Here is a 23,258-nt window from a genome sequence, read left to right on the forward strand (position 1 = left end):
TGATTGGGTACGAATTTCTGGGCGGTTTCTCTCTCCACACGTGCGAAGGAAAGGACAATCATTTTTTGTTTCAGCGTTGACCAAGTTTGATCGAAAATTTCAGAGGTTGTTTTTGGGTTGCGATGACCTGTTTTGGTGTGATTTTGGGTGGAGGAATTATGTCTTAGCAAGCCGCAGATTTGGGCACAAGAATCGAGGCAATCTAACCTCTTGTTTGACTAGCATTGACTGTACTAGGGCTAGCTGCACGGTTGACTCTTGTTTAACAGTTTTGACTAGACTTTTTCGGATTCTTTTGGGCTGATTAGACTTGCTGTTGGAGGCCGAAGTTGACTGGGTTTGACCGAGCTGAATTGAGGAAGAAATTTGCCCTGTTGACCAGCATTGACTTTTATGGTTAGGGCTCTTTTGTTGTTGTTATAAATTATCAGAATTTGTAAATTGTACTCTCACTCTGTTGAACTATTGAAGACTAAAGAAGATTTGATCAAGGGTTTTCCCACATTGGGGTTTGTCCCTGGCTGGTCCCACATCTTGTGTCCTCTTGTCTAGGCTTGTGTTCTACTGTTTATGTTTATGTTCTATCTGCATTTTACTATCATGTTGATATGATTGCTAAACTAGATATTGATATTGGGCTAATAAAGAAATTGAAGTAAAATTGCTCTAAAGCATAAAACATACCATTGTTGCCTAAAACTAACACTATGCCAGGGAGTGTCCAAATAGAAGGGACACATTTCATGATGATTATCACAATCATTCCAGGGGCCACAACAACAATCAAAGGAATGGTAGGTTCAACAACAAAGGGAAAAGGAATGCTTCCGCTACTCAACTTGGAAATGATTGAGCTTCTAAAAGAACAAGAAACCCCAGGTATGATGATTCTAATGTTGTAAATTCTAAGCAAAAGGAATTTTATCTTATATCTGCTCTCTCCACTGCCTCTCCTTTGGATACTTTGGGAAATTGGTTGATTGATAGTGGTGCCTCAAGGCACTTCACCGGGTACAAGGAAGCTCTTTCAAATGTAATAGATAAGGATACAAATTTGGAAATCATCCTTGGAGACAATGCCACCTATCCCGTGAAGGGAGTTGGGAATGTTACCCTTCAATTGAATCAAGGTAACACCGTTCATCTTCAAGAAGTACTATATGTACGATCTAAAGAAGAATCTAGTGTCTATCTTGGTGATGGAAGACAAAGGATTTAAGGTGGCATTCATCAATGGAAAGGTACATGTGTGGAAAAGAAATTTCAAAGAAGCATTTACTCTTGGATTCAGGGTTGACAGTTTATATCAAGTTGGAGGAAGTCCACTGGGAGCCATGTCTTGTGACACATCTCTTCAATTTGAACTATGGCACCAGAGGTTTGCTCATCTTTATTATGAGGCTTTACTCGATGCAAGGAAGATGGTTATAGGTATGCCCGAATTCAAAATAGAGCATCAAGGTGTATGTCAGGTATGTGCTGAGGGAAAACATACAAGGGGACCATTCTCCTCAAGTAATAGCAAGACTACAAACATTTTGCAAATGTGTCATTTTGATCTATCTGGTATGTTGCCTGTGACATGATTAAGAGGATATTTATATTATGCTGTCTTTGTGGATGACTTCTCTCGCAAAATTTGGATGTATTGCCTGAAGAAGAAGGACGAAATATTCTCATGGTTTCGTGCCTTCAAAGCCTTGGTGGAAAATTAAACAGCGAAGAAGATCAAGATATTGAGGACTGATAATGGAACTGAGTATGAGTCAAATGAATACAATGACTATTGCAGGGAAGCTGGCATTAAGAGGGAGACTACTATTGCATATACTCCTGAGCAAAATGGTGTTGCTGAAAGGAAGAATTGTTCCATTATAGAAGCCACTCGTGCCATGCTTCATGATCAAAGACTTCTAAAGTTCCTATGGGTAGAAGCTGCCAACACTGCTGTGTACGTTCAAAATTGATGCCCTCATCACGCATTGGACTCTAAAACTCCCGAAGAGTTTTCACCGATAAGAAACCTGATGTTTCTCATTTTAGAATTTTTGGTAGTCCCATATACTTTCATGTGCTGAAAGAAAAGAGAAGTAAATTGGAGGCATTTGGAAAGAAAGGAACTTTTGTGGGCTACAATGAATCTTCTAAGGCATATAGAATCTATGTGCCTGGTCTAAGAGAAGTAGAGTTGAGTCATGATGTCACCTTTGATGAAGATGCTGCCCTAAGGAAGATTAGCAACCTTCCTATTCTAAGGAAGGACAAAGAAGCAGATGTAGGAAATCAGGTAGATTCGCAGGATGAGTTGATGCCTGATGTTGAAGGCCCGATGGATCCCATTGATCCTTCTTTTCATGAGCCCTCCTCCTCCAAAAGGAGACCCTCATGGCTGAGGGAAACTCTCGAAGATGCCAAGAGACATGTTGCACCTAGGGGGACATTTCGTGAAAGCAAGAAGCCTAATAGGTATTAAGGGTACTTAACTGCTATGAGCACCATTATTCAGTCTAAAGCTTGCTCATTCGAAGAAGCTGTGAAGCAACAAGTATGGAAGGATGCTATGAACGAAGAGTACGAGTCAATTATGAAGAATGATGTCTTGGATGTGGTGCCTAGACCCCAGGACAAATCTGTTGTCACCTCTAAATGGCTCTACAAGATCAAGCATGGTGCTGATGGAAGTGCTGAGAAGTTCACAGCCAGATTTGTTGCTCGAGGCTTCTCTCAAAAGGAAGGTGTAGATTATGATGAGATATTTGCACCCATTGCTTGCTACACCACCATCCGTTCGATTATAGCCCTTGCTGCCTCACAAAGATGTAATCTACACCAGATGGATGCCAAGACGACCTTCTTGCATGGTTCACTCAAGGAGGAAGTCTATGTGGAACACCGGAGGAGTTTGAAGTTCAAGATCGTTAGACATATGTATGCAGGTTGAAGAAAGCCCTCTATGGGTTGAAGCAAGCACCCCGAGCTTGGTATGAGAGGATCGATAGCTATCTGATGAAGCTGGGATTTACAAGAAGTGACGCTGATCCGAACCTTTACTTTAAGGTTGAGAATGATAGACCTCTCATCTTGGTACTCATCTTGGTACTCTATGTGGACGATCTCTTTCTGACAGGTGCAGACCCTCTTATTTATCAATGTAAGAGAGAGTTGGCTTCCGAATTTGATATGAAGGACCTAGGATTGATGCATTACTTCCTAGGGTTGGAGGTTTGGCAAAAGCCAGGGGAGATTTTCCTTTCTCAAGGAAAATATGTTGTGAAGCTACTTGAAAGATTTGGGATGGTGGACGGCAAGTTCGTGACTACTCCGATGGAACTTAACTTCAAGAAGTTATGTGGAAGTGCTACCGGGCTTTGAGTATCGTCAACTCATAGGGGCCCTGATGTTCTTGGTGAACTCCTGTCTAGACATATGTTTTGCAGTGAACACATTGAGTCAGTTTATGGTCGAGCCTCATCATATACATTGGATTACTGCCAAGAACCTCTTGAAATATCTCCGGGGCACAATCACTTAGGGACTGAGATACACTATCAAGAATGTGAGGCTCCATGGTTACTCTGATGCAGACTGGGCTGGCAATGTGGTGGATTGCAAAAGCACATTAGGATGTTGCTTCTCTCTAGGTTCTGCTTCAATATCATGGATGAGCAGGAAGCAGAAGTCAGTTGCTTTAAGCACCGCTGAGGTTGAATACATTGCTGCTAGTTTGGCCTCTTGTGAAGCTGCCTAGTTGAGGAAGCTCTTTAGTGAGCTGTTTGGACATGTGTTGGATACCACCGTGATATTCTGTGACAACCAGAGTGGGATTCGTCTTTTTGAGAATCTCGTGTTCATGATCGCTCCAAGCATATTGATATCAGCTACCACTTTATCTGGGATACGGTACAGCGGGGAGCAATAAAGCTCCATCATATTGGGACCGATGAGCAGGTTGCCGATATTCTTACAAAGCCCCTCGGGAAGGTCAAATTCTTAACCTTCCGTGAACGACCTGGAGTCGTGGAGAGGCCCTCTTATGAAGGTCCTGTATGAGATGGATATTGAGCTCTGGGAGCTCCGGGGGGCTTAGGGTGCTTCTTGGAGCGATGAGTGACCATAGGGTGACTGACCCTCCCCTAGTGGTGCACTGTGCACAAGGTGAATGGTTCACCATCCCCTGTGATACCTAATGGTGGCATATGCATAGGCTGGGTGGTTCACCCTCCCCTATGGCGTATGAGCAGGATGAATGGTTCACCTTCTCTTGCCGGCACATCCTACCCATGCAGTCTGGTACTTATCGGAAGTACGCCTCATCTGGCCAATGAGAAGGGAATTGAGGATAGGGACCATAGTACTACCAATGGACGAATCATGTACTACCGTACTCCCTATAATAGGATGTTGATATTGATCTGGGATCAATGGACAACTGACTACGAGTTAGTTAAGAGTGGTATGACACACTCCCTGTTGTTGGAGACTAACTTTGGGTCAGTGGAGAATGGTATGATACATTCTTGATCATTTCTTCTTTCTTCATGGTTCAGCAGAGCAGTGCAGTGACAAGGATGGTGCAGATTGTCAGACAGTTTGGTAGGTGATGTTCTCCCTAGTTGAGAGGGAGTGTTAAATTTGGCAACTAGGGCCAAACATCACTTTGGACAGCTCTTATGAGGCAGCTGATATTTTTCTTGGATTCCTCTTTTCGAGAGGTGTAGGATTGATCTAAAGATCATCCCATTCTGACATGTACAAATGAAGTTATGAATTTATTTTGATTATGGACAAATTGTCAAGGTCGACCAGCCATCAAATTAGGCTCCTCCAGCCTTCAACGTTGCATATAAATACAAGGTGCCTCCTCATCATTTTGGCATCACATGTCATTCATCTTTCTCTCTCTCATCTTGATTGTGTATAGATTTTTGGGCCTGTCTCTCTCCACATGTGCGAAAGGAAGACTGTCTTTTCTAGCTGCCGCGTTGACAAGATTTGACTGAAATTTCAGGAGGCCAAAATTTCAGGAGGCTTACTTTGACCAGCATTGACCCTGTTTAACTTTGGTTTTGTTGGGGAGACTTTTGTTTGGGCACGCTGTTGTTCTGGGCAAAAAAACTGAGGTAGTTTGACCTCTGTGTTGACTTCCCTAATTCAGGTTGTTGCATTGACTTTTGTTGACCAGATTTGACTTTTTGGACTGTTTTGGGCTGCATTATCTTGCTGTTGGAGGCCGAGTTGACCAAGGTTGATCGCGCTGTTTTGGAGGTCAATTTCAGCCTTGTTGCCCAACATTGACTTTCTGGTTAGGGCTTTCTGTTTCTACTGTTTTGACTGATTAGTTTGGGCAAGTGAATATTGTAAATTGTACTCTCTCTATCTGCTAAACTTTTCAAGAATTATAAGAAGAATTGATAAAGGGTTTCCCCACATTGTTGTTTTTACCCTCGCTGGTGCCATATCTTGTGTCCTCTTGTGTTGGCTTGTCTTCTATTGTTATTTTTTTATGTTCTATCTACATTTTACTATCATGTTGATGTGATTGCTATACTGGATATGATATTGGGCTAATAAAGAAAATTGAAGTAAAATTGCTCTAAGCATAGAACATACCATTGTTATCCTAAAATTAACATAACTGGAATAGGTTCATGGAACTTCCTGGATTTAAAGTCTTCAATCTTTACATCTTTGCTCATCATTGTCTTTCTATGCTTTGGAATATAGACCAAGCCAACCTTTGGATTATCACCATAACCCACACACAAACCCCCTCAGCGTGATCTGGTCTGATGCTAATCACGCACACAAACATTCTAGGAACCCTCAACTTACAAGCGCTTTGCATAGTGGAAATCTTCAATAGTGAAATCAATTAAGTACACAAAGATTTGAACCTAAAGCTCGATTATTTTATTAGTGCATCAATAAAAGAATCATGGGGCCCTTGTACTAGGCATTATGACCCTCGATCACTAGTACATCTAGTATACACAGTTTACGAAACTAGGGCATGCAATTTGCTTATTCAGATTTGCAATTTGCCCATAAAAGACAAGAACAAATATGCACGACTTGTTGATACAACCCTTTTAGCACTAGCCCTTTTTTGTCCTCATTTGTCTTGACACCTGGTAGGTCCTTTGCTTCCTTTACTTGTAAAGAGATTACTCCTTTAATATCTCTGCATACTAGTTGCTGACAATGTATTGGCTCTTTTAAATACCTTGCATGTATCAACTTGAAGATGAATGGCTTCTCAGAGTAGATTTCCCTTTCAAAGCCACTGCATTGTTGGAAATACTGAGAGGGGGGTGAATCAATATTTCTTTTCAATTGTTACTTTTACCAGTTAGATCACTTATATTTAGAACAAAAAATGAACAATAGAAGTAAACGCTTTTATTAATATAATCTTTATAATGAATGAAGTACAATATGGGCAGGCCTCCAACCCTTGATGAAGACACCCAGGCTCCAACCTAGGATGTGCCAAGCACCTACTTGGACCTTAGTGAGGCTCCGACCTTTAGGGCTTTGACCCTATCTTATTCAAGGCACCAACCTTGAGTTTAGGAGTACCAACTCCAAGGACACCAATCCTTTAAGTTTGCTATGCCAAGATATGTTAGGTTGTTCTTCACGGCTCCCAAAGTCTTCTTGGACGAGCCCATTCAATCCTCATCAATCCCTTCACTTAATCGTCACGTCAGATCATCAATAACAACCTTGTCTCATAGAAAGTGTCATCACTGCTCTTCATTATAGCCAAGCAAAGATCTCTCCAAGTCACTCCATGAGGGCTTCGACAAAGCATCGTGTCTCCAAGGGTGCCTTCAGGAACAACTTCTACAAGTCTTCCAAATGTCTTCAAGAATCCTTAAAAGTGTCTTCAATGGGCTGCTAGATGACTCGCCAAGGTATGCTCAAGAATATCCCCAAGGAAGCTATAAATCCACTTCAAGATATACTACTTCAAAATATCTTCAAAACAATGTCTGATGGACTGCTCTCAAAGAATATTCAAATCAGCTATACCAAGATTAGTCTTCAAAGGAAAGCTTCACAAGTTCCAAAGATAATCCTTCAATTTGTCATCATGACAATGTTCCAAAGTAACTGCCAACCCAAGTTTGGTTCTAGTTGCTTCTAGGACTGTTTCAAGATGTCCATATGATGCTACTCTAAGGCTTCTAGTTTTGTCCAAAAAATGCCTTCAAGAATACTCTAACAACCTGCTATAATAATCCTTCTAAATATGCTTCAAGAGGTCACCAACTATGCTGGTCCTCTCCAAACAAGTTTTCAAGGTCTCTGACTTTAATAGTCAAATCTCAATCAGGTTTCTCACAAGACAAAGTTTGCTACAACAAGAAATTCCAACAACTGTTACAAGAATTTTTCAAGACTCTTCCTACTGATGGATGCATCATGGGGAAAGTGGTTTGGGACCATAGCACTACCGATGGACGCATCGTGTACTGCCGTACTCCGTATGTCTAGGATGAATGATGTTTCTTCAACTTGATCACTTGGGATCAAGAACGATTGGAGTTCACCCTTTGGTTATGTGGACTGACTTTTGTTAGTGGAGAGTGGCAAGGTCTTGTGACTCACTCTCAATCGATTCTCTTCTTTATTATTCATATCAGTGTTCAACATAGTTGAGATGAGATGCAGAGATGGTTCATGATGATAGGATGACTTGATGATTGGTGTCAGATTAGCAGGTGGAATTCTCCCTAGTTGAGAGGGAGTGTTAAAATTGGCAACTAGGGCCAAATTCCACTTTGGATAGTTCAGTTGATGGAGATAATCATTCCATTGAATTCCTCTTTTCGAGAGGACCAAAATCGATATAAAGATTATCTCATTTGGACAAGCGGAAGTGTGATTTTGAATTTTTGTTTTCTCACATACAATTATCAAGGTTGACCTCTCCTATATGTCGGCTCATCAAGCCCTACAGTCACGTCCCTTCAACCCCAACGACTAGTATATATTGAGGTGCCCTCAACCTCATTTCACACATTGATCTCATGTTCTTCTCTCTCTGAAATGGACGCAGAAGGAAGGTATCTCTAGCGAAGGATGAAGGGCTTGTTTGGTGTCATGACAGGGCTAGTTGATGGGCCGAGTCCCTTGAGAAGAAGGTCGAGTCTCTTAAGATCAGGTCTAGGCCTATGTAAGGACTGTTTTTGGGCATCTCTCTCCTATTGCAGGTCCGAAATATTCCTAAGGATGACTGCAGAGCTAAAGTGTTTTGGGTGTACTTTCATGGTGTGAAATCTCTCTCCTAAATGGGTCGTAGCTTCTAGTAGCCTTTCTCAAGCAGGCTACAGATCTCTTCTTGCAAATACGTGGACTGAATCGATTAGTTTCTGTTCAGATAGGCCACAACCCTAATTTGGTGAAGGCAGGTATTTGTGGAGGCTAACTTGGGGTTGGATTGAGCTCAGATGTGTGACAAGAAGAGGACAAATTATCCTGCCGGGAGGCCACAGCTATAGAACTCTGTTTTGAATGGTTTTGTGAGGAATGAAACTGTGTCTCAAGCCCTAACCAGGAGCAACATCCAAACAACAGTGAATTTCCAGCTCTCGTTATATTCAGTGGACTAGATTGGACAGATCCTTACAGATTCCTGATAATCCTAGCAAGAACAAAGGTTCTTCTATTGTTTGTCACCAAATTAAGAGGGTACATCTTGATTACACCAGAATTGCAACTGTAATGGAAGGCAATGTTAATGGATCTCCTAATTGGCAAGCCAATCTCGACCTTTTAATTATTGTACTCTCTCTCTCGCTCTGCTGAAGCATTTGATTATAATAATAAGAATAATTGATGAAGGGTTTTCCCCATCTTGGGGTTTTTCCCTGGCTTGTGCCATATCCTTGTGTTCTCTTGTCTTGGCTTGTCTTCTGATTCGATCATATATGTTCTTTCTTAAGTTGCTATCAATGTGATAATGATTCAGTGCTAATGAAAGTGAAATGGACTAACAAATGGGCTTATATGGAATTTGAAGTAACTATCTTAAGCAAGAACATGTTAACCTAAATTTAACAATTCATGCGGCTTACTGCATCTAATTCGATAGGGACATTGAATGAGGTCCACAAGATGAAGAACATCATAGAGGCAGCTAGTGTGGGGACTTGACCCTCAGATCTCCTGCATTCAATTCAGAGCTCTTCGCGACTCAGGCTAGTTCACTAGGTTCACAAAGCTTAAACCGTGTTGGGCTTTTTTCATGCTTTGCATCTTTCCCATATTTTTTTTCCTGCCTTGGTCTTGGATTTTAGTTCCTTAAAATCTTATGAGTTTGTATCATTTTCCTTAGTTGGTTTTTGGTTAGGGAAATCCACACCAGGTGCCCATGTTCATGACATGATTTACACTTGAAGGGGCTATGCTAAGAGTCTAGTGTTTGATGCCTTTTTTTTATCTTGATAATTGAGAATAACAGATTCCGGAAGCTTAGCCCATCGGGCTAGGCCAAACGGTGGACTTGCCGCAACAGAAGATGTTTGCCAACTAATATAGGGGCCTTGTAAATTTTGAAACTCGGTTTACCTGTCTAGTGTGACTTTTGGGAGGTTGCGTTAGGATCAGGAGTATAGTGGCAGTTGTTGGAATTTCTAAGTCTAACTTTTAGAAATCCTTCATGTACTTTTTGATTTATTTCTGCCTACTTGCTTTGATTAGTTAAAAAGTTAAAGTTATTTACCATGTAAATACTGAAAAGAAATATGAGTACATGCTCAACACATTACAGATCGTCAATTGAAGGAAACAAAACAAGCACACAAGTGACATCGTTGTTTTTGGACCAATGTCCCCAGAAAAACCCAATGCGGGAAAACTGGTGCAACTATCTGAGGGTTTTAATTATTAAGTAGTTTCATAATACAATCTGGGTGCCAAAACCAACTCACCCAATAGAGAATAATCTCGGCAGTAGTACCTCTCAGTCGGAGACAGATGTTTCAGTTGAAATCCCGGATAAACACACTGACAGCTCCCAGCTCCAATCTGCCCCACGAAAAGCCCAACTTCAGCCTCTAGGGACTGCGTCAGCCATCTCTGGCCCAATGTCTGCCCAACGTCACCCTACCTCGCCCTGCGCCAGCCTCTGGAGGCCCTGCGTTAGCCATTAGAGCCTCTGCGTCACCCACGCTGGCTCTTTGAGGCACTACGTAGCTCCTGGCTACCTCTGTGTGAGCCTTGGCTGGCTTTGCGTGAACGTTTGGCTGGCTCTGCATCCCTCTCTCCCAGCTTCTGCGCCGATGCTCTTGGTATTATCTCTGCCTCTCTGCTTCTGTATTCACTACCCTTCAGTTGCAACTCTGATCACTCTTTCGACTTCCTTAGCAAACCCTGCCCAAGAAAATTGAAATCTTGATCAACTTGGTTTGTTCTCCAAGTGACCCTCAAGCTTCCTCTTATACTTTTCTCATTGGCATTTCAATGGCCGAGATTAAAGCCTTAATCAACGACTAAGATTAATCTGGCTTGATCCATGACTTTTGGACCATTCTAACTCAGTTTTATATTAATTCACATTAATATTTTATTTACCCTAAGTTTAGACTTAGGGACTCCATTAAAAATATTAATTTTTTTAATATCTCCCAAATTGGTTAGATTTTGCCCAAACCATTTCTGGGTATTGGAGATCTCATGTGCTTTAGCCTCTCCACCAATTTTCGTGGCTAGAGTACATCCGATGCTACCCCAAATCAACACTCCCTCTTAGCGAGGACTATGCTCTAGTAATACTCCTCACTGAGCCTCACCCTGATCATCTGACATCGGTCCCTATGCTGATGCTAGGCTTGTTGCCCAACATCCTCTACACTGCTGCATAATGTATTGCTGCCCATGGCCCTACCACTGCCACTGCTGCATCTGCACTGCAACCCCTCATCATGTTGCATCGTGCTGCCTATCGCACTTCCACTGCTAATTGCTGCACTACAACTCAGTTACTGAGAAGTCAGTAACTAATCTCCCAACTCTGACCTCTCCGTTAGGCTAGAAATACTCCCGATGCTGAAGCTCCCTCTGTCACTGACAGGTGCTCCATCTCTGACCTTTGCGCTGCTGCAACAACTCTGTGCATCTCGCACTACTGCCTCACGTTGTCCTGGGATTCCTGCATTGTAGCTCCCTCTGTCGCTCCATCCGCATCCATCTCTACCGACATCCGCCAGTCCTACTACTCCTCTTCGGGGCTCTCGTAGCAAGGTATAATCCAAGAGGTTGGGTGCCTCAAGGATCTTGCCCATCATCGCCTGTAGTCCGTCTGACTACAACTCGATGTCTCCCCACTTCCGCTCAAATGGCGTGTGAGAACTCATGGCACAATCATCATCTATCTCCACTTCCTTCTCCGCCCTTGCTGGCGCAACCTTGGTCTCGGAAGCCTCTCCCTTGCTCTTCTTCCTTGGACATTGGGTCGCATAATGACCCAGTTCCCCACAGTGGAAGCATTTGACCTTGGAGAGGTCCTTCTTCTTCCGTTTCTCCTGTTTTCCCTCAAATGCTAGGGCAGCATCCACCTCCTCCTCCTTGATTCTGACCCCCTTGCCACTGCTTCCTGCCTTGGTCAGCGTTTTGATCTCTTCTTGGCAAAGAGCCCCCCACATTTCCTCCCAATCTGGAAGGGTCGCCTTGCCCAGTATGCTTTGGACAAACACCTCCCAGTTTTCTGAGACTATGTTCATGGCTATTCTCACCATCAATTCTTGATCCGGCGTGGCCCCTATGGAAGTCAGCTGATCCCGTATCTCCTTCAATCGATTGAGGAAGGTGTATGGTACTACATGGTCCTTGACCCCGACAAGGATGATGCTCTTGGCCCTTGCCATTGTATCCTCGTACCTATCGTTATCAGCCAGATCAACTGGGACCGCTATTGTCCTCAAGACGAATTGCTTGAGACGGTTCCTATCTAGAACGGATAAGATTTTGGCCTTTCAGACTAAGAAGTTTGAGGCTCCGTCCAATTTGTCCTGGTCTCTTACCTTGTTCACTGCCATCTCGCTGCTCCTGTACTTCCCTCATGGAAGTTCTTGGTGTGACTCCCTCTGAGCCTTGATTTCCCTCTTGGAAACCCTTCTGCCAATGTCGAGATGCCCCCACTCCGATCGTTAGTGCAGCTGCACCACTGATCCAGATTTCTTGGCTAGAAATCCTCGGCAACAACTCCCTCCTCCTTGGTCTTGCCCTGTTAGGTACTGTTCTGACTACAGTACCCCACCAGCTTCACTCCGCAACTTACCCACAGCTTCCTAAGCCCCAACAAACTGAAGGTTAGAGCTTCTAGGCTTTGCGCAATCCCGACACCAAAAAAAAATCCGCACCTCCTGGCCATGGGCGTCAATCCTTCCTGACTGAGAAAGATGACCGGGCACTGCATAGGTCGAGTCTGCTCCCTTCTGCCACTCCGCTGCTCCTCTTCCCGGCTCAAACTTGATGACGATGTGTTAATTTTAGGTATGTTCTATGCTTAGAGCAATTTATTTTAATTTTCACAGTTAGCTCAATATCTTTTCCAGATTAGCAATCACATCAGCATTAAAGTAAACTGCAGATAGAACATAAACATAAATCGCAGAAGACAAGCCAAGACAAGAGGACACAAGATGTGGCGCTAGCCACGGACAAACCCCAATGTGGGGAAACCCTTGATCAATTCTTCTTATATGTTCTTCAGTAGTTAAGCAGAGAGAGAGAGAGATAGTACGTTTACAACAAAAGTCAACACTTTGACATATCTAGATAAGAGCATAGATCATCTCTAAGAAGATGATACATGAGATCAGTTGAAGACATGCTGCGTCAACTGATTCTCCAAGGTGACTCCTTCACCTATCGTTGTGCTGCATTTCCTCATCATGCTGCACCTCACCGTGCTACCCCATGCTGCACCCATCATCACTATGCTGCATCTCATCATGCTTCATTAATCATGACTGTACCCATCACTGTACTGTATTATGTGCCATTGTTGGACCATGTTGCCATACTGACCTATGTGATGGTTGCATCTTGCTTGCTTGTTGACCCTTGCTTGCTTGTTGTCCCTAGCATGCTTGTTCTCCTTTGCATGCATGCTGTTGCATGCTCGCTGTCCCTTGCATGCTAGCTATAACATTGCATGCTTGGTGTATTTGCTGCTAAGTACCATACAACTATCCCAATGTTAGTTAGTTGTCCTTGCATGCTGCTCTCCTTCGGAGATAGATGCTCCGATTGTTTCGGTAGTTCCCGATAGTTCTATCAATTCTGGTTGTTCCCGATAGTTCCAACAGTGCCGGTAGTTTCGGCTTTTTCGGTAGTTCCGGCATTTCCGGCTTTTCTAGCTTTTTCGGCTTTTCTAGCAGTTCTGGCTTTTTCGGCAGTTCCGGTAGTTCTGGCTTTTCCAACTTTTCTGGCAGTTCCGACAGTTCCGGCGTTTTGGGTAGTTCCGGCATTTCCGGCAGTTCTGGCTTTTCCGGTTTTTCCGGCAGTGCCGGCTTTTCCGGCTTTTTTGCAATATAGAGCTTATTCTCCCATGACTGCATTTAGATCTAGGGCATGTTATCTAAGGCAACGTATACCCTAGGGCACTCCATCTAGCTCTAATCTTCATCAAACCCAAAACAGGATGAAGTGAGATCACAAGAGTGAGTGTGTGTGTGACAAATGACTTCCAAGTCCTCTTCTATTTATACTAAAACGTAGAGGTTGAATAGACATGATTGTTGGGCTTCTGAGACTACATAAGTTGCTGGCCGACTTGACAATTTGTCCATAATCAAAATAAATTCATATCTTCATAAATACTTATCGGAATCGGATGATCTTTAGATCAATCCTACACCTCTCGATGAGAGGGGTCCAAGAAAAATATCAGCTGTCATAAATAAGATGACCCACATGGAGTTTGGCCCTAGTTGCCAATTTTAACACGCAGACACTGCATCGCGCCTTCCTTGCTGCTTCTCTGTTAGGAACAATTTCTGTCACTTGGGACAGCTGTTTGCTGCTGCTGCTGCTCTGCTCGGCTGATGTCCTCAGTTCTCCTGTGATCTGCAACCATGCTCCGATACCATGTTGGACTTTCTAAGTCTAACTGTTAGAAATCCTTCCTACACTTTCTAATTTATTTCTACCTACTTGTTTTGATTAATTAACAAGTTATTTACCATGTAAACACTGAAAATAAATACAAGTACTGCATCAGCCCTTAGAGCCTCTGCGTCACCCACGTTGGCTCTCTGAGGCACTGCGCAGCTCCTGGCTGGCTCTGCGTGAGCCCTGGCTGGCTCTGCGTGAACCTTTGGTTGGCTCTGCGTCCCTCTCTCCTGGATTTTACACTGATCCTCCTGGTACTATCTCTGCCTGTCTGCTTCTGTATTCACTGCCCCTCTGCTGCAACTCTGACCACTCTTTCGACTTCCTCATCGAACCTTGCCCCAGAAAATCGAAATCTTGATCAACTTGGTGTGTTCTCCAAGTGACCCTCAAGCCTCCTCTTATACTTTTATCGTTGACATTTCAACGGCCGAGATTAAGTCCCTAATCAACGGCTAAGATTATATCTGGCTTGATCCATGACTTTTGGACCATTCTAACTCAGTTTTAAATTAATTCACATTAATATTTTATTTTCCCTAAGTTTAGACTTAGGGACTCCATTAAAAATATTAATTATTTTAATATCTTCCAAACTGGTTAGATTTTGCTCAAACCATTTCTAGGTATTGGAGATCTCATGTGCTTTAGCCTCTCCATCAATTTTTGTGGCTAGAGCACATCCGATGCTACCCGAAAACAACAGCGGTCCCACTTTCCTGATCCGAAGTCTCCATGGTGACAGGCAGCAGGTCTAAAAAATGCAGATTCTGGAAGCTTGTAGCAACACATAATAATACACAAATGTGGGCATAGGAGTTATACCTCTTGGGTTTGGTGACTTAGGACAGTTTGATGTAATGCCTATAGCATATTCCTGTTGTCTTCCAGGATTTCGTCAGTCCAAAATTCTAGCAGAAGCAAGTACAGATGTATCCACAGTGGAGCTTTTGAGAAATCCACTTTAACTGGGTCAAAACATTCAGTCCAATACCACATGTAAAGTCCTGCCGTGATAAAAAAATATAGGTTCCTGTCTAAAAGATGCTTTCCCAGTTTTCTGTGTGGGTAAAGATGGTGTTGAAAGAAACCTTTGGTGCATAACTTTAATTCTAGTTTTTTTACACTTTTGACTTAGTCAGTACCTCTCTATATCATGACAACTCATGCTGGGTTGAGTTGCCATGGCCCACAATGCTGAGCCCAGCCTGCTGCAATACATGCCTCACTAACTTTCTAGCTTTACCAGGAGATACTCCCACAACATTCTAGAGCAAACCTACTTATGTTATTTGATTGGTTTTCTTACATGTACTTTACCTTGGGTAATTTTTAATGAAGGAGGTTTCTGAACTGTGACTTGAATTCTAGTTTTCTGAATATATTTTTCTGCTAGTTTCCTATTGTTGTTGTGGTGTCATGGTGTATTAAAATTCAATTTCATTTGCCTTTTCCCATCTCATTATTCTTGTTTCCTACAGGCATAAAAGGGCTTTGGTCATGTTTTCTGAAAACAATAAATCTTTGTGCTGTGTCATACTATTTTCCTGCAATCAAATGATTTGACTTGCATTTTGCAATTTTAAAACAGCTTTAATTACTATAAATTGGGAATCATTTTGTTGATATATCTTGGTTGTTTCCAGGTGCTATTTGCTCTTTCATCAAATGTTCAATTGACTAAATTAAAGAAAAATCTTCGGTCAGCACTTGCATCAGTTGAATCAAGTGAGTTCATTGACTCAGAAAGGATGCAAACAGATGAAGTACTTGGTCATGAATCTGAAGTGGCATTGGATGTGATCTGTTCCACTGGGTATAAGCTAAGATTAACAGTGAGTGTACAGTGTCATTGCTGCTATTCGTTCTTTTGATAAATGTTATTTTACATCTAGTTTCTTGTCTGTTTCCATATTTTCAGGTTAGAAACGTTGAGAAAATAATAATGACATCATTGACTGATTTTTTCACTTGCATTCAATATACTCTAAATGATGGGAATTGGTGTAACACTCCCTGGTCATGTGAATAGTGTATTTATTTTTTCTTTACAGTGCAAGACTTGGTGAACTCTGGACTAGGTGAAGGTCTAGTAAAGAAACTTTAGGTGTTTAAAGTTTAATTTTTTTTATTTAAAAAAAATTGTGTTCATGACAAGTCATGAAATTTCAGGAAAAGACCCTAAAAGAAAATCTTTAATTTCCAAATAGTTGAGACAATTCCTCCTCCCCTAGAGATTAAAAGATCTCAATTGGGGACAAGAAGCGAAGAGAGACAAGTGAGAGAAGAGAGGCCTGAGGCAACTGGAAGGAGTGAAGAAACCTTGAGCAGGATGCTGCCAAGGTGAAGCAGGACGCTGCTAAAGGTTGTTCTTTAGCTGGACAACAGCCAGTGGAAGCCCTGAAATTTGAAAGTTCTTGACTGGACTAGGAGTCTTGAGGTCTAGGAACACATTACTGTCTGTTAACTACCCTGGAGATCAAAGAGGCTCAGGGGGAGATTTGGACGTAATTGCCAATCTTGCTGGTTGGGTGGAGGAGTCTTTTTCCCAGTTTACTTTCCCTGACTGGTTGAACTCATGCAGATAAGTATATTGAAATTGCAAGCTAATAGTGGTTCTGTTTTGAGAGAAATATAAATGTTCATATATCTTCTTCTGAGTTAAGTTGTGAAAGGGACAATAAAGTTATTGAAAAAGAATGATTTGAATCTCTGTTTTCTTGTAACTAGAACTAAGAATTTTTTTTCTGAGATTGCTACCAGGCTCAAGCTGTCTGTATGTACAAACGTAGGAAAAATAATCTGAGCGAGATTCAAGGGAATGCTCTTTTTAAGTAAACAATAATTCCAGTTATTTTCAAAAAATTAAGAAAATTGGGATATGTAATATTTTTTCCTATCGAATATTAGAATACAATGATATTTGAGTAAAGAGATCTCTGTATAAGTCATCTGTAGTAATATAAGTCTGGTGGGAGTAGGTTAGATCTCATCCTTGAACCAGAAGGTCCACCCTGAGATCAGTCCTCGCATCCCTAATTATGTACGCCTAAATACTATGTGAGGGCATTTGACATATTCCGGTAAGAGCCAGATTACATCCATCCCAGAGCTATTGGCGGTAATCCTTTCAAGAAACTAGAGAAGTAAAATAACTGCATTGCCTAACTGCTAAACATGATATAACGAAATATCGAGTAAATCGTTCAATACAGACAACTGTGAAATGAAATTACAATAGGATAGAAAATTCCCACAAACACTGCTGTATATATATATATATATATAAAATAACTGGACTAAAAACTGTTTCAGAATATTGAATATTTCCATCAAGCCGAAACATTGGTGGTTAACATAAGTACAACATGTCAACATATAACCATTTGACTACAGAAAGAAAAAATGTTTGTTTGCTATATTGTAACCCCGGGCTGGGGTTACCAAAATCACAGAGGCACACTTTATGCCGCATGGAAAAGCAGAGGAGTCTTCAGGAAACAAGTCTTAAATCTAAATTTCTGAAAATAAATACAGTATATACTCCAGGAGTTCACTATGAATACTGGCAAACTTTCCAGGGAAGGCACCCGGGTCTTACGGGAACCCAAGAGGCTCTATGCTTCAGAAAACACAAATATACAAACTAGCTATTAAAACCAGAATCCAGAAATACCAACTAAGGGCTCGCGACCCATCTCTATTGCACGAATCCTTGGAGCAGTAAGGAGAGAAGTCAGAAGAAGCTGGAAACCCAGAAAGAAATTATACGAGGGTTGGCATGCTGTGCGGTTGAAACCCTTCTGACCTTGTCAGCAAACTTTGGGAACAGGGGCTGAACTCATACTTGCAAGGGCAACCCCAAGAAACGACTGATTAGAAAATGAGCCTCTCCAGGATATAATAACCTCGCGTAAAAAGAATTCAGTAAACATGAGCTGGTAAACTTTAATGCTAAGAAAATTTACCTGAAGGGATTCGACAATGAGCAAGGGAGATTCTGCTTCAAAAAGGAAAGGAAAAGTTAGAATCCAGGAGGAAACTGTGTGCATGCAACTAAGAAGAGTAGAAAGTAGAAATAAACACACAGTATTACCTGGGAAGGTCAATATCACCCATTTGCCAGGAGTCTGGGGTTCCAGCAAACAAACCATTAACGTGAGCTGGGTAAATTCGACAATCAAAAGGCACACATTACAAACTATATGGAACCCAAGCTATGCAAAACTGCAGAAGGAGAGTATTTGACCTTAACTCACCAGCCATAGCCAGTAGATTCATCCAATGTCACATGGTTCGGGTTCGAATTCGAATTCGATTACAATTAAGTTTGATTCGAGTTCGAATATTTCGATGAGGTTCGAATGAGGTTCGCCATTAAGTTTGTTCATGTATATAATTTTAAAAATATATATAATAATTAAAATTACATAAATCTTTTATATTCATTTATAATTAATATATATTTATAATTTTTATCATATACTATATCAATAAATTTATAATTTTTCATAAATATACGTTATATTATTTTATAATATTTAAAATAACAATACCATAATTTAAAATATATTAAAAATAATTCTTGTATGTACGCAGATTTCGATACTTCAATATATTATAATGCTTGTAAAATTATAATAATGTCAACGCGGTTATAAATGCCGTTATAAAATTAAGGCACGCAGCAGGAACCGGAACCGAACCGCAATGCTTGTAAAATTATAATAATGTCAACGCCGTTATAAATGCCGTTATAAAATTAAGGCACGCAGCAGGAACCTGAACCGAACCGCAATGCTTGTAAAATTATAATAATGTCAACGCCGTTATAAATGCCGTTATAAAATTAAGGCACGCAGCAGGAACCGGAACCGAACCTTTTCGAACTTATACGAACCTTAAGATTTTTTTTGAAATTCGACGAATTTCGGACCTCAACCTTTGGGTTCGACGAACCCTGTGACACTGGATTCATCCAATAGAAACCCTAATTGCAGTAAGGTGTGTCGCAGAGTCGTGGCGGCATCAGGGCAGAGTAACAATGCTGACGGTGTGATTGGAGGTGGGGCAGTTACCCATAACCGCTCCAGTGGAACCTGAGCCGTCAGATCAACCCCCAAGTTGATCAAGGGTGGGTGTAAGAACATGTTGTCCCTTACGGACAAGACGCAAGTTAATTCAGTGGATGCCATCTGGAGGTTCGCGAGACTTCCTCATTAACTCAAATAAAATTCAATTCGATCGCTATCAACCAATTCATTTGAAAGTTATAATTAAGTCCGCATGTAATGCGGCTGAGAGCATACCATAGTTTTTATTTGTAACATGATACCAGCGATAATAACAAATACGAAACTATTACATTCATAAACATTCCAACACCGAAAACATTTTGATATTTATAGAATGGCTTATGCTGTTCCTTTCACATCAGTTGGGAGACATAATATTAATCTTGATAGCACAATGTCTAAGTGGTAAATGTTAGAGATAAAATAATTTTTGTGTGTGTGTGTGTTAAATGGAAGCAGGCTTTTGGAGATTTGGTGTGCCCACCACCCAATGTCACATGGGTCGCGTTCGAATTAGGGTTCGACAATGATTAGGTTCGGTTTGAGTTCGAATTTTTTGATGAGATTCGCCATTAGGTTCATATACATATATATAATGAATTATAGGATAAAATAGTAAGTAATCAACATCAATAAACATCAAAAAAGTTATCACGGACATGGAAATTGCAAGGATAAATTACAAGCTCGAGTTGTGACATGAGGTTATGAGTTTTGATCTATGAACTCGGTCAATGGCTATGAGGTTCGATTAGGTTTGCCGAACCTCAAAATTTTTTTAAGGTTCAGCAAAATTCTAACCTTAAGGTTAAAGTTCAACGAACCTTGTGACATAGCCACCGCCTGATTTAGCCAGTGGTGCACTCCCTCTTTAAAATTAACTCTCTATAACAGTTGAACCCTCCAACTGGATCTCTCAACCGGCGCCCCCTTTCAGATGATTAAAACAATTCTAATGCAGAGGACAGAATGCATATACCATAAATATGCAAATCATTCATTTATGCATAAAATTATTAACAGTGATAATAAAGTCAATATGTACAGTATGAACAGCATGCCTACACATTTATGTTGATTCTGCATAAACCAGCATTCATTACCATTCATAATGCATACACAACTTTTGTAAGAGAATTTATAGAAGTTCTCCATCTCAGAATATACACGGGAAACTAAATTGAAATAGTAATTTGCAGAATTATACAAGAGAGAATAAACATCTACCATGAATCCCAACCAATAATATCAGAACTGGACCATTCATTGAACTGGTAGAACCCAAAAATGTGAATTGGAGGGCAACCGGGAAAAAATAGGGCCATTCATTGAACTGGTAGAGCACAAAACTGTGAATCAGACCAGAACCGGAAAATACCGGACCAAAAAATCCATCGAGCAAAAAATACATAAAAAATACAAATTTTGAAGAAAACCATATATATTCATATGCACTTATATGAATCTAAACCATTATACACAAATATGCAAAGTTTCTCATTTATATAGGAATTATGGGTGCATATAGCCAAAATTGCACGGAGTGCAGTGTAGTCCATCTCTAAACAAAAAATACATCAACAGAGAGGCTCTAGATGGCATCTAGCTTCCAAAAAACCCATGCTACAACAAATACCCACATATCATCAAATTCATTGCCTATATTGGGATCCTCATCATCAATATCACCCTCTAAGCATTAAAATAATATAGAAAAAACTTAACATGCCAAACCAAGATTTTGTTTGAGTGATAGGTACATTTTTACTAGGGTCATGACAAAGGAGTTCAACAATAAGTGCCACCAACATCAAGTTACATAGAGGGCTTGGTGCTTTTCATTAAATGCTAATTCCATACCCTCATGCATGAAAGATTCCAATGGAAACATCGCAATCCCCTCAATATTGAAATGTTGAAAACTGTTAAGTCTGCTGGATTTTGAGTGGGATTTAAAATTCTAATTTCTCCATATGAAATGCAACGAGGCTAGAACCACTCTCAAACATCCCGAGTCAATTAATGATAATGTTAAAAATTTAAGCAATCACTTTTACTTTAAGATTTTAACATTACCATTAGCCACATGGCATTAGTAGGGGCCCTTTAGTTAAATATTAGGCTGCCCCATTGATATATATATATATTTTAAAGTGTATTACGATGGTCCTTAGTTACATTGTACAAAACTGGCCGGTTTCATACGGAACTGGCCCGTTCAGTGAAAAAGACCAGTTCGGTACTGATCTGGCCGGTTCCGTACAAGAATTGGCTAATTCAATACTGAACAAGAACTGACTGATTTGGTACCAAACTGGGCATTTCTGGTTTGCGGCTCCAGTTCAGACTGGTTTTTGCTGAAAAATGGTTGAACCAACCGGTTTAGTGCAGTTTGGTACAATTCTTATAACACTGATCCTAACGGTGCAAATTTATCTGGGTTCCTCCACCAGTACTTGCTCAGCCTATGCCCTTTGGGAGAATTGGTATGGTAGTGCAACCCTTCAAAGTTCAACAACCATTGCAATCCATTTGTAAATTTAGGCACATTGGATTAGTTGTAGTCAATACCCAACATAGGTATGTGGAGATGACAGAGTATGCCTTCCCAGCTTCTATCCTCACTACTACCATACCATGACCATCCAAATCAACATGAATCACCTATCATTTGAGCCACGTATCAATTTGGTTCACTGCAGTTGATGCCAACTCTCGAGCACATTGGAGTGTAGTAGTCATCTAAATGGTAGAAGATTGGGGAATATAGTTTGAACTTCGAATGGAGGGAAGAGAAACTTCCCAAGTCAAAATCATGAATTGCATTCTCTGACTTGTGTGAATGCATGTGTGTCCACAAATTAACATGGGGTGTTCTTGTTGGGAACATATGGTCAAGGTGGTTGGTGAGTTCTTCATATGAAACATGGAATGAAATCCTTATTTTGCTGTAAAGCCCCTTTCACTTGTCCTTTCATTGTATCGTAATCCCCTTATTGCTCACAACCTATTGATGAACATATTATTTTATTTCATCATTTTTACTTTTAGACATGTGTCATGGTGACATCCCCACATGATACCCACGATCATGAAACAAGAAATGAATGGACTCTAAGTTTAAGACCTTGTGCATTTTTAGTAGGGCTTTGGCTTTGGGCTCCACAATTGGAATAGGTTCATCACAAAATGCCAATTCACATTGTGTTGCTTTCAATGCAAGGCCCACATGGCCAAAACCCAAGCTACAATGTTTGCAAATGCGAAATGGTACATATCAATTATCATGAAACATGAAATAAACAGATTCTAATGTAGAAAATCCTTGAAATTCTGCTATTGCTTGAATGAACAAATCTGAAACTAATTGTAACCCGAAGACACAATTTCTCTACCAATTTGCGGCGGAATAGAACAGAAATAAAGCACAGTCACACAATATTGAAAACACAATTTTCCAGGGAACCCAACTGGGAAAACCCTGTTCTTGCTGTAGATTTTATTGATAGAGTTATGAGTAATTAGATCAAATACAAGACAACTGATTCAATTGAAAACTCACTGTTCTCACTGCTACACCAGCTAGAAACAGCCTGCCTACAACCTTGACCTCTGCTCCTACTAGCTTGCAACCTATTTCTTCCTATTTCCTAGCACAGGAATAGGCTTCTATGATTTAGGAGAAACCTCCTAAATCCTAGCACTCGTCTGGCTGCAAGATGTCTTTCTATGCTCTGCGTAGAGGTAACTGGCTGCTCCAAGAATACGCTCTCACTGCAAGGCTCTCACACACACAACCTGTGCATACAAGAATGAATTAAGAGGGTGCCTTCGTCCTCCTTGTAAGCTTTTCGATCATGTTAAATTTGACAAGATAATTTTGGAGCTTGGACTTGTGATTGAACTGTTAACTGAGTCAAACTGACTCTTCTAACTCGTTGTGCCTCAATTAGAAAGTGAAGTTCACTAACTCGTCTTTTTCCAAAAATAACTCACCATTGGAGACAAACATGATTGAGCCTCCAACTCCTGCGCATAGTTAACTGCTCCATGACTCGT

The 23,258-nt window shown here is 40.9% G+C and overlaps 1 protein-coding gene across 1 annotated transcript in view; it reads left to right on the forward strand.

Moving 5' to 3' along the window:
* The window catches only part of LOC149234827 (pre-rRNA-processing TSR1-like protein), a 280,880-nt gene that overhangs the window by 48,144 nt on the left and 209,478 nt on the right, over positions 1-23,258 (forward strand). The window contains exon 5 of the mRNA XM_089371955.1: positions 15,771-15,959. Coding sequence (XP_089228081.1) covers positions 15,771-15,959 — 189 coding nt within the window. The remainder of the gene's footprint in view (positions 1-15,770; positions 15,960-23,258) is intronic.

Source organism: Pinus tabuliformis, chromosome 8 (genome assembly GCF_031772625.1).
Source record: "Pinus tabuliformis cultivar Carrire ecotype Pingquan chromosome 8, CPIR1, whole genome shotgun sequence".
Taxonomy (NCBI): Eukaryota; Viridiplantae; Streptophyta; class Pinopsida; order Pinales; family Pinaceae; genus Pinus; species Pinus tabuliformis.